Below are 12,529 nucleotides of genomic sequence, written 5' to 3'. Positions count from 1 at the left end.
GTGTGTGTGTGTACCCTAATTTTAACTCCTAAACCTAACCCCTGAGCCTAAAATAGACTTGTTCCTTGCGGGGACCAACGAAATGTCCCCACTTCGTTGTTTTACTATCCTTGTGAGGACCAGAAGTCCTAGTAAAATCAAGCACACATACACTCAGTCACACTGCAGCCCAACACCTGGATCAATAGCCAGCTCGGTAATGGAGCCCCTCCTAAGTTGCCCATGTGTTTAGCAGCTGTGGCTGTGGGGGAATAGTTATGTCAAGACACAGACAGACAGACAGACAGACAGTGCTTTAATACACCCTCCTTCCTTCACTTCACTGACCAGAGGAAGTTTCTCCAGTGGAATCATTAGCTGGATTGACCACTAAGGCTTAACCCTGTTCTATTCATTATTGGATGGAAGCACTTCCCTTTTCCAGAGCCAGACTGCTGATCTGTCATCATTCAACAACCAGACTTTTGGGATTTCTCCGCCCCAAATGTAATAATTAAAAAAGTTCAGGGAAAACGTTAACACTGTACAATCGGAATGTACCGACTGCCAAGTAAGATCTATTAAGTTGTGGGCAACATGGTGTTTGATGACCTTGTCAGCAATATGAGGTTAGGGGTTTTCACAGCAACACGGAGACGGCGGGAGAAGTTGTGTGTGTACACACAGAGAGAGAATGAGGAAAAGGGCGGAAGAAAGAGGGAGAGATACTATAGAGGAGAAGGGGGGGTGCTGTGCACTGCCTTCCCATACAAGGAGAGGTAAGGGGAGAAAAGAAGGGGAGGGAGAGAGAAAGCTAGAGAGAGGGGGGGGGGGGGGGGGGTAGAAGGGGATACAATGAGGGAGGAGGGTGGAAGAAAGGGAGATTTGGAGAGAGATAGAGTAGAGTGAGGAAGGAAGACTGTGATAAGGCTCCCTGCCTCCTGCAACCAGACGGACTGTGCCAGTGGAGAGAGAGAGAGAGAGAGAGAGAAAGAGAGAGAGAGAGAGAGAGAGAGAGAGAGAGAGAGAGAGAGAGGGAGAGAAAGAGAAAGAAAAAGAAAGAGAGCGAGTGACTGGAGCTGAGTATTCCTTGCTGTCGTGCTGTCTTTCTGTCCTGCTGATATATCCTCTGTCATTTACTGAGTCGTCCTTCCCAGGTAAGAAACTCAATCTACAACCCTGAAGGTTCGATTCAGACACTCTGAGTATGTGCATGAGTATTAGTGTGCATGAGTGTGTGGTTCTGTCAGACCCGGGTTCAAATAAATGTGTATTTGGTATTTCAAATACTTTTTCTTTGACAGTATATTCAAATACTTATTTCAAATACTATTTTCAAGTACCTGGGTTAAATGCCTGGGAGTGTATTTGAGTCAGTGTATTAGAATTGTTCAAATACTTTCTAAGTGTATTTCCAAATACATGAAAATATTCAACTACTTGTCTTTTCAAAATAAATATATCTAAATAGTTACTTTGAATGTATGTCAAAGTAATTGAGATATTTAAAATAGTATTTCAACCCAAGTCTGGGTTTAGTATGTGTGTATGTGTATGTGTATGTGTATGTACTGGTCCCTACTGTACATCTCTATTTGTGCATTCCTTAGTGTGTAAGTTTGTTTTTACATGATGTGTGAGTTGGTATGTATTTGTGTGTATGCTACTGTTACCAAAAAGGCAAAGGTGATAGTGCTGTCTGCCTCTCTCTCTTCTCTCCCTCCTCTCTACTCTTTCTCTTTCTGCTGAGGGTTTGGAATAAAATAACAAAGCCGGGTATCTGGTGAATGCTTCAGCATTATGTCCTTCTCTCAAACCCTGCATTCATCTGCATGTTTCTCTCCTTCTCTTAACTCCTGCCTACACTGGCATCGCTGTGGTTTGTCTTCAGCTTGCATTTGGAAGAGAGGAATCATCTGACCTCCTTTCATGGTGTGTGTGTGTGTCTTAATGTGTATGCTAGTTTGTGTGTGTGTGTGTGTGTGTGTGTGTGTGTGTGTGTGTGTGTGTGTGTGTGTGTGTGTGTGTGTGTGTGTGTGTGTGTGTGTGTGTGTGTGTGTGTGTGTATGTGTGTGTTGTGTGTGTGTGTGTGTGTGTGTGTGTGTGTGTGTGTGTGTGTGTGTGCGTGTGAGTCCTGCACTGCATGAGGTTGGTGTAATTACACAGCGTAGGTCCACATGCAACATGTTTGGCATCACTCCACATCCCCTTGTTTTATTGTGTCTCGTGCACCAGAGAAATCCAGAAAAACTGCTTTGTCTAAGTCTGCTAGTGGGTCGACTGATGAATCCTAACGTGTGTTTAGCTGTGTCTATGTATGAGGCTGCGTCTGGGCTATGTCTGTGCGGACTGATGAATCCTAACGTGTGCATTTAGCTGTGTGTCTATGTATGAGGCTGCGTCTGGGCTATGTCTGTGTCGACTGATGATACTTAACGTGCTGTGTGTTTCCAGCCTGTGCTGTCTCTACGCTGATGAGAATGAACGTGCCTACAATATGCTGTGCCTGTGTTTCTCTGTGTCTATGTGACTGATGGAGATTGACAGTGAGTAGTCAGTGCCGTGTTAATCTCAGCGTGTCAGTCAGTGGTATTGTTCATCCTCTCCACTGAGTACTGACTGTACCCCACTGCCCTGACGCACTTCCAGCCCTTACATGTCTAACCTTGGATTAAAAGAGATTCATTATGTTTTTTTATTTAACCCGGCAATTACGGCTTACCAGGGAACAGTGGGTTAACTGCCTTGTTCAGGGGCAGAACGGCAGATTTTTTACCTTGTCAGCTCGGTTACTGGCCCAATGCTCTAACCACTAGGCTACCTGCCGCCCCATACCTTGACATACCTGCTATGTTTACACAGGCAGCCCAATTATCATGTTTTTTACACTAATTGGTGTTTTGACCAATCATGTCAGGTCTTTCCAAGTCAACTCTTTTTCAGAGCTGAACTGATTGGTCAAAAGACCAATTAGTGAAATAAATACCAGAATTGGGCAGCCAAAGATTGTCGAGAGATTAGCACCAAACAGCTTTCCATTGACACTGTCTGTCTAGATTCTAGAGGGAAAGGGGCGAGTGATGTTGAGAGGTTGTTGCATATGATGTTTCTATAGGTTAAGATACAGTTTCTGTGCCCTTATCCAGCCAGCAGGCACATGATGCAGACAGGGCCAGTCGAACAGCACACACACGCACGAACACACACACACACGCACGCGCACTCACGCACACACACACACACACACACACACACACACGCGCGTGATCGCACGCACGCACGCACGAACACACACACACACATCACACAACACATTGTCCCTGAAGCCTATTTTCAGTTGTGGATACTGTTACCTCTCCAATATAGGCTGCTCCAAAACTCTACTCAAAGTCTATTCTCATGGCGTACTGTGTTGTAGTGGAGGGTGAACGCAAGTTAACCTAGTTTTTTTTGCTTGACAGTTATCCACCTTTCGCGGAGAAATGCATTTAAAGTATTTTTTTTTACCCCGATCGGCAATCACACCAATTCTTCTTCTTTTTTTTACCACTACATCACTGATGGCATATCACGAGTAGGCTGCCGCGATAGTTTACTGTCTGCAGCTGTATATGTCAGTGTGCATGTTACCCATTTACTTTCTCCTCTACACTTATATTTACAACCGCAAAGTTTAACAGGCATGGTAAAAATACCATGAGTATGGAGGCAGAGAGGAGCCAGCTCTGTCATCTGATCATCTCAGCGGCTGCAGGTCTGCTGTACCCATTTTGCAGGAAGAAGGGACGGGTCACACTGGCGACACACACACCTACACACACACCCGCACATTCTGAGGGCAGTCTGAGAATAAGCTGCAAAACCACTGTACCCTCTTCGTCCCTTTTTGGTCCAGGACGTTCAGTGTTCAGACTATAACCGAAAAAAAGAAACGCCAATGCAGTCATAGTCTATTCCCTCTCTGTTCAGAGCGGAAACCATGTTGTCTGCACACACACACCTTAGTGGGGACAGAAGGCATATGAACACACACACACACAAACGCACGCAGGCACGCACGTGCACGCACGCACACACGCACGCACGCACACACGCACGCACGCACACGCGCACGCACGCGCACACTGAAAATAGCCTTGCCAGGCTGTTGTTCTGTTATTTTAATTCTACCAGCCTCATAAACAGGGCGGTAAATCAGGATAGGGGGCAGGGGACTGAGGGGCGTGGGACACAGAACAGGCAGCGTGGCTCTGGCAGTACGGCTGATTTACACTCATCTCCGGGAGCATTGTAAATCCCCCTTAAGCCCTGATGTACAGTGGCAGAGTACAGGGAACCGGGGCTCACGCACACACGCTCACACACACGCACGCATGCACACACACACACACACACACACACACGCGCGCGCGCGCACACGCACACGCACACGCACACGCATGTACACCTGCAGATACACAGATGTCTTTATAGACAACCAACATGTGCATATACGGTATGGATGGTCCACTCTCCCATTAGCACATACAGTATGACTCAGCAGTGGTCAGGTCAGGGTCAGGGATGTTTTGAGGATGGTCAGTCAGTGAGGTCAGTCAGCAGGCTTTATGTCTATCCTTAGAATGTCGGCCATGTTTATTTTGGACCAGGGTCTTATCCAGACAATACAGTGACATTGATGAATGCTAACAGTTCGATGGCCTCTACCCTCTACCCTGCCCTCTGACTGCCCCTGCCCTGACCCGACATACTGGGATGATACAGTATAGAGTAGAGTACAAGGAAACTAGTTTAACTAGCTGTCACACATCCTGACCTGGACTCTTAGTGTCAGCGTCTTGATGAAACTCCATCCTACTCTTTTGCGAACACTTGTAATTGACATTTCTTCTCTTCCCTCTGTGTCCAGTTTAGATGATGTCATCGAAGCTCCTATCCTGCGGTTGGCTGCAGCAGCTGCTGGTGGTGCTTCTGAAGCTCACCCTATCCTTTGCTGGACCGACCAATGGGACAGAGTGTACGGCCAGAGGTCCTGCCTCCTACATCCTGGTATTTACGGGTCACTGGAGCCCCCAGACTTTCCCTAAACAGTACCCACTGTTCCGACCCCCTGCACAGTGGTCCAAACTCATAGGTGAGATGAACCACTGATTTTGCTCAGTCCAAAATCAGGCCCTAACCACTACCTCTAGACACTTCATGATACCCCCTTGATGATCAGAATACAGACACAGCGTATACTCCTTATAGTCGTCTCAATTACCTATAATGGCCTCCTCTCTTTGCCTTTTCCCCTCATGACAACTGGTTGGTGGAATGGAAAGGACACATCACTTTTCACCCATAAAGCCCTTTCACATCAGGGCTCACAAGGGAAAAAGGGTGAAGGAGCGAGGCTATTTTAAACAACAGAGACAGAGACATTGATCGATAAAAAGCGCGCGCGAGAGAGAGAGAGAGTAGACCACCCACAGTTCCCCATACTCTCTAGAGAAAACCATGTTACAGAGAGAGATGGGGAGAGAGAGATGCTCAAGGAACTCTTGTGGTGAGTTGACAGACCAGGTAAAATACAAAGGCTGCCTTGTACTCAGCAGTCTTAAGAGTGGCATGTCTCTATTTGTGGTCACCTCCCTTCTCTTGCTGACTTCCTCCCTCATCCTCTCCCCCCTGCGGTCAGGGAGCAGATCAGGGATAGTAGGCCTGACAGGGATACTGGCTCGGCCTGCTCCTTTCTTCACCTGATCATGTGCTGGAGGTTTGAGGGCTCACAGCTGGCCAGTTAACCTGTTCTGGGCCTCCCCTTCCCCCCATGGCCCGGCCCTGCGCTCCCAGTCCACCTCCACACACACAAGGGGGAGAGAGAGAGAGAGGCTAAATGCTACCAGATGATACAGGGCGGGTACCCCACAGGTTCTCTCTCTTACTTACTCTCTCTCCTTCACTCTAGCTCACTCTCCCTCGCCCTCACCCTCCTCCTCTCAATTTTGGGGCTGCTGGGGTCCTGGAGGCAACTAGGGGCTATGGTGGTTTTTAGAATGTGGTGGGGTCAGATGTCTTCCCTCACTAAAGGAGGGAGGAAAGTGGCATCAGGCTCTACTTGGCTCTGCCCTGCCTTGCCAGCGTGGATGGATGGCAGAGGTGTGCGTGTGCCAGACTTGATCTCTGCATCACTGTATGTGGCCGCTGTGGGTTTGTCTGGCTTCCAGAACTTCCAGCCATGCCCTATCAGCCTGCCAGTGGGTGATGGCCTGTTGCTGCATATAGAGACAGTAACGTTGCACATAGGCCCTGGGGACATGGACACGCCTCTGATGACTTAGACTGGAGGGGGCCAGGGACAATGAGCCCAGGGAAGACAGTTATATAAGATAGTTATTAGTCACTGAAGAAGAAAAACATGACTCATTTTGGGTCTGGGAGTTGAGGAGGGCGGTCGTTAATTTGCGGCAAGAAATTGAAACGTTACGTGAATCTGAATCTTAATCTGTATTATTGGGTTTCAGGAACTTGACGCTTGTGGGAAACCTGCTAGTATGGAAATTCAATTAAGTGCATAAGTGACGGGGGTTGAGGAGAAACAGGATAGTGTGTGAAGTGTGTTTTTGTGGGTGCGTCGGGAGTGTGCGTGTGTATGCACGTACCCGTGTGTGCGTGTGTGTGCGTGTGCGTGCGCGTGTGTGTGTGTGTGTGCGCGCGCGTGTGTGGATCCTGCGGTTGGCTAAGGCAGAGATGTTATAAAAGAGACTGAGACTGTGTGGTTGTTAGTTTGTCTGACTGACCCTCTGCTAGCCTTATAACCACTGATCCCGGGCCAAGTGTGGCTTATAATGAGAGTGACAGGACAAAGAACAGACATCTGACTCAGAATCAGTTCTTAATAAGGACAAAGTGAGAACAAAGGCAACAATCCCTAGTAAAGAAAACAGCAGAAATGTGAGACATCAGAAAGGGGGGAAGGAGGTAAACGGTATGGGGAGTGAAGAAACAGAGACAACAAGATGAATTTGTAGTTTTATATAAATTATTAACCTTTATTTAGGCAAGTCATGTGTGTGTAAAGAGATCATGAATGCAGTGAGATTAACTCAATCTAGATGAGAGTGATGGCATCAAGGCAAGGAGAATGGAAGAAAAGATGCATTTTCAGTGCCTTTCACTGCCTCCCTGTCTTCTCCCAACAGCTATCACTCACAATGGGCAGCATCGGCTGTTTCAGGAGGGGGCGCTGGCGAGTATAGGGGTGCAGAACTTTGCTGAGGTGGGGGTAACTGTGGAGCTGGTGAAGGGGGCGAAGGATGCCAGGAAGAGACGGGAGGTCGGTGCCATGTACAGAACAGCGGGCATCCCCACTGGCATCGGACACAGCTCCACAGAACTGCTGCTGCAACCTCGGAGCCCACTGGTAGGCATCACACACACCCACGCAGGCACGCAATGCATGCACACACACACACACACACACTTTGTTGCTTTACATAAACCTCTTCACAACCTTTCCACCATCCGTTCTGCTCTCCGCTCCAACCACAAATCCTTACCAACACTCCTTAACTCAATCCATTGTCAACTCATGACCCGATCCCACCACAGGCAAATCCCTTGACTCACTCCACCCAGCCTGGCCAAACACTTAAACACTCTTCTACAGTGCTCCAATCAGACTAAGTTTAGCATCCAGCCCTACGGCCACAAACGCCCACATCCGTCCTGCCTGGTCTGGACTATGTCTGCTGTCTCCCCCGCTGAACTCAGGGCCCAGGAGGGGGCTTCATGGGGCTGATGCTGGAGCTGGGAGTGAGGCTGTAACAATAGGCAAGGGCTGGGGCTTAGACTAGGGCTTTGGCTGGGGGTTGGGGTTGGGGTTGAGCAGGGGCTGGGGTTGGGGTTGGGGTTGGGGCTGGGGCTGGATATGGGAGTGAGGCTGGAACGATAGGCTGGGGCTGGAGCTTGTGGCTTAGGCTGGGGCTGGGTTTGGGACTGAGGCTGGGCAGGAGGCTAGCCATTCTAGGTGGATTCTAGGCTGCCTGGGGCCTGTGTCTGTTTGTTTATCTTTGCCCTCGCACTTAGCTGATGACTGAAGTGGAGAGAGGGGGAGAAAGGGGCAGAGAGAGAGAGAGGGAGGGAGGGTAGCTCCTGGGGGTTTGGAAATAGAAGGGCCACAGAGTGGAGCTGGTGATCTACATTTTGTTTATTAGTAATTCCACACCTGGAGCCCGTTGTGCAAACAACCCCCACGAAAGGCATCTCTCTCCACTGCTGCCTGCCCCATACTGAAGGCTGGAGTTTGTCTGGCATTCTCTGATCTAAATGTGAGGTATGTGGTGTGTGTGTTTGTGCTGGCCTGGCCAATCTGTTTTTAGATCAGTGGGTAGCAAGGCGGAGAATGGGGGCATGGAGATGTGTGTGTCTTTGTGTGGAACGTGACAATGATGGCTCAAATTGTCCTTCTCTGGAAATACACAAAGAGATACACACGTAGGCTTATGCTTATTACGCACGCACGCACACACACACACACACACACACACACACACACACACACACACACACACACACACACACACACACACACACACACACACACACACACACACACACGCACACACGCACACACACACACACACACTCTCTCTTTTCCACAAAGCAAACACATTTGCAATGCTCCAAACATCCCCACATGATTCTCATCTCCATATTCATAAAACCCCATTCTATTTCTGTCAAGCACATAATTGGAACCAGACAGATAACAAACAATTCACCAACTACCAGAACCAATCGAGTCTACTCTACACTAGGAAACCACCGCACTTCGACAGATTAGTGCGACCAGTTATGCATATTTCTTTAAGCTTCTGGTACTGCCAGGTTTGGACGGGTTGCGGTTGGGGATTTTTTCATTCTCTGGGCCTGGGACTCCTCTGTGGGCCCTGGGGAGAGCATGCCTAAATGGAGTGTGAGTGTGATTATGGGACTATAAGTGGGTATCAGTGTGTGTCAGCGAGTGTCTCTGGCCTTCAAGTAAAAAGCGCTGCCCCCGCGGTGGACAGATCAAGCCAGAACATGTTAGGATAGATACGCCGCCTTCCCACTCGCTGCACAGGCCAATGAAATGGATATAGCAGGAGGGATTCCTGGAAAAACCACCGTTTGAGAGAAGGTTTAGAAAGATGAGAGGAAGGATGGAGGGAGGGAGCGAGGGAGTGAGGGAGGGAGGGAGGGAAGGAAGGAGGGATGTGAGCGAAGGAAGGAGGAGGTCAGTGAAGGATAATTGTCAAAGCGGATGGAATAGTATAGATGCCCCTGGGCTAGTCGGTAGTCTCTCTAGTCTCTGTTAACTCCTCATCCCTCACTGTGTGTCACAGGATAGAAACGCAACACTGATGTCATCCTCATTTGCTTGCTGCTGCTGCTTCCCAGAGTCCAAACTCTCCACACCACTCCACCCTAATGCACCTAGTGCACTTTGATGCCTGCCCCATCCCACCCCATACAAGCCTGTCCACTCTACCCCATCCTGTCCCACCTCAGCCCAGATCCACAAATAGCAGGCGTCCTTTCCCGAGGGAGGCTGTGCTCCCTTCCTGGTCTTTAATGTGCTGTTTTCTGGGCGCCTGCCACCCCGGAGCCGGTTCCCAGGACGCTTCCTGCATGAGGTCACTGTCTTTCAGGAAACATCCATCACAGAGGAGAGAGGGGAGTAGAGGAGCATAGAGTTGAACCCCACACAGGAAACAGCGGGTGTGCTGGAACGGGTGGACACACACGTCAGGCTATTACACAACCAGGATGTGTAAAGCCAATGACCGATTTTGTCCATGCATGTGTTAGCTTCAGCTATAATCCTGTCTTATTACCACAGCCAATATTACACACACATGATCTGAATACTGTACTGTAACTAAATTATCGCATTTCATTTCTCTACCTCATTTCATTCCTCCCCTTTCCTCTCCTCCCCCCTTCTATGGACACAGCTCTCTCTGATGGTGAAGGTGATCCCTAGCCCTGATTGGTTTGTGGGAGTGGACAGTCTTAACCTCTGTGAGGGCGGCCAGTGGAAACAGGAAATGACCCTTGACCTCCAACCCTTGGACTCTGGGACGGACAGCGGCTTCACTTTCTCTTCACCCAACTATCCCACCGTCCCTCAGGAAAACATCACACGGGTGAGACAGACGACTTCTCCCCTCGTTTCACTTTCACCTAAAGGGGGAAAGAGGGCCACGGAGGTAGCCCCTTGCTTTATAATGACTATGGTGTAGGCATGCTACTAACATTCCCCTAACAAGGAAGACTTGAAAGTGTAATTGAACTTTTTCCACTAACACAAAGTCACAGGTAAAGCACACAGCTTTGAATTATTAAGAAGTACCGGTAATAATCTGAGATTAGTGTATGTTTTAGTGTGTGTTTTAGTGTATGTTTTAGTGTGTGTTTTAGTGTGTGTCTTAGGGTTTGTTGTTGACCGTTTTCTATATGTTGTTGTCCCCCTTCAGATAACTTCCCAGATGCCCAACCACCCAGCCAACTCCTTCTTCTACCCCCGTCTCACAGAGCTCCCGCCCATAGCCTCCATACGGCTGACCAGACAGAGCCGTTCATCTGCCCGTCAAACTCCCATGTCCAATCACATTCTGCCTCACCCTATCCACCCTCAACGCTTCTCAGGTAGGTCTCTTTCCCTCACTTTCTCTTTCTTTCTCCCTCTCTCTCTGTGATTATATTGATTCATTTAATTTCTGTGTTATTCATTCACCACATCTCTTTCCCTCTCCCTCCCTATCTCAGAGACACCGTTAGACTGTGAGGTGTCTATGTGGTCATCCTGGGGTCTGTGTTTGGGGCCCTGCTCCAGGGGAGGGGTCCGCCATCGTACCCGCTACATCCTCCTGCGGCCGGCTAACGCCGGAACACCCTGCCCCGAGCTGGAGGAACAGACCGAGTGCACACCACACAACTGTCTGAAGCGCCAGTGACCCCCGACAGAATAGGGTGAAGTTGCCCCAAGACACTGATTTAAAGTCAGTTTTAGGTTTAGGCCAGTAAGGTTAGGATTCGGGACTGTAAGCTGATCATAGATCTGTGCTTAGGGGGAACTTCTAATTGGAGCCACACCCCTGGCAGTCTCCATGGTAACACTGGGACTCAAACATACACAGACCACAATAATGTAAGCAATGGACTCTTTCACTGCAAAACGCACAATCTCTAGACCCAGATAAGTCTTAAGTGGTGGTGACTTGTTGGTGTGGTCTTTATGGAGTACTCTGGCAATCTAAAGACCAACTAGTCCTGACTTGTATTGAGAAACACTGTTGTTGACTGATTGACAAGTACCCACATGACAAAAGAGCACAATGACATTATCAGTGGACATGAGAGACAGACAACTATGTAGAGGATCTTCACTGGCACACACACACACACACATGCCCTTGTACACAAATAATACACTCTTACTTTGTGTAAACTGGGACATTGATTTACATGGGAATCCTATACGATGCTCAGCCATCATTCAACATAACCACACAGACAGATTTATAAATACCCCTTTCACAAGACACAACTGATGATGGCTCACTGTATCCCAGTACCCCATGTCAGAAAACCCTAGCCAATATGGAGCGAGGCGGTTTCATAAAAGAAAAAGGGATACAGGTTTAAAAAAAACACAAAAAAAACAAGAGCAGTTATATCTGTTGTCTCTCTTAATATGTAGGACATATTTTGTATATACTGTATGTTCTGTTGTATCGTTGTATCTTGTGTAACTCATGAAATAAATATGGAGGTGTTTTCTGTAAATAGAAACTCCTGTGTTATGTGGAGAGCCAAATGGAGCCAAACAGTCTTAACATGCTAGTCATGTAAAAGCCTTGTCCAAATGTGAAACTGCTGTCACACTGAAGAACGCCCTTGAATTATGTCTAATAGGAGTTCCAGTAATCCACAACGACATTAACTTATTTGTGTCTTGTATGCCAGAGTGTAATTTTAACAATATTGAAACCTCTTTATTGGTCTGGCCAAGGCCTTTGGCTACTAAATAAAGACATGGAGTCACTCATAAATATCATTAAACGACATGGACATTGATACCGTGAAGGCTATGTCATATCAACAGAAATACAAGAGGGCAAATCACTACACTCTTAATGTTGAATGAAGAAATAAATGCATTTGTAGCATTATTCAAGTAAGTAGGCCTAAGCCTTGTCCAAGCCAGATGATGTACAAATACAACCACTGGATAGGATGCTAATCTGTAGCGCTATTCAAAGCTCAATAATTGATCCAAATAGTGCTGGCTGTAAACGTTTGAAAAAGTTAGAAAAACCTTGTACATAATAAACACTCTTCATAGTCCAATAATTAATTCTCAAGCATATATTCCTGAATTATGCAATAATATCTTGCTTTTATTATTTCCATCCTGCTATGCTGTTGTGTGGTGTTTGGACATACAGTGCGTTTTGAAATGCTGTGGCACCACCTTGTGGTTAACATAGGGACACGCGAATTTGCGAGTTGACGACAATCT

At 47.7% G+C, this 12,529-nt stretch overlaps 1 protein-coding gene across 2 annotated transcripts; it reads left to right on the top strand.

Annotated features, from left to right (window-relative positions):
* The first annotated feature begins 846 nt into the window (after positions 1–846).
* On the top strand, positions 847–11,799 carry LOC110488591 (spondin-2). Of its 2 annotated transcripts, none has more exons than XM_036942718.1 (6): positions 847–1,136; positions 4,894–5,113; positions 7,164–7,384; positions 9,960–10,151; positions 10,482–10,653; positions 10,774–11,799. In XM_036942718.1, the coding sequence occupies exons 2-6, from the start codon at positions 4,894–4,896 to the stop codon at positions 10,959–10,961; spliced, it is 993 nt and encodes a 330-aa protein (XP_036798613.1). In that variant the 5' UTR covers positions 847–1,136; the 3' UTR covers positions 10,962–11,799. The 2 variants fall into 2 exon arrangements, with proteins under 2 accessions (XP_036798613.1, XP_036798612.1); XM_036942717.1 differs by having other exon boundaries at positions 849–1,136; positions 4,889–5,113.
* Positions 11,800–12,529: the final 730 nt, after the last annotated feature.

This window comes from Oncorhynchus mykiss, chromosome 14, assembly GCF_013265735.2.
Source record: "Oncorhynchus mykiss isolate Arlee chromosome 14, USDA_OmykA_1.1, whole genome shotgun sequence".
NCBI classification, from domain to species: Eukaryota; Metazoa; Chordata; class Actinopteri; order Salmoniformes; family Salmonidae; genus Oncorhynchus; species Oncorhynchus mykiss.
The sequence above is the reverse complement of the archived record's forward strand: the minus strand, read 5'-3'. Positions and strand labels throughout refer to the sequence as shown.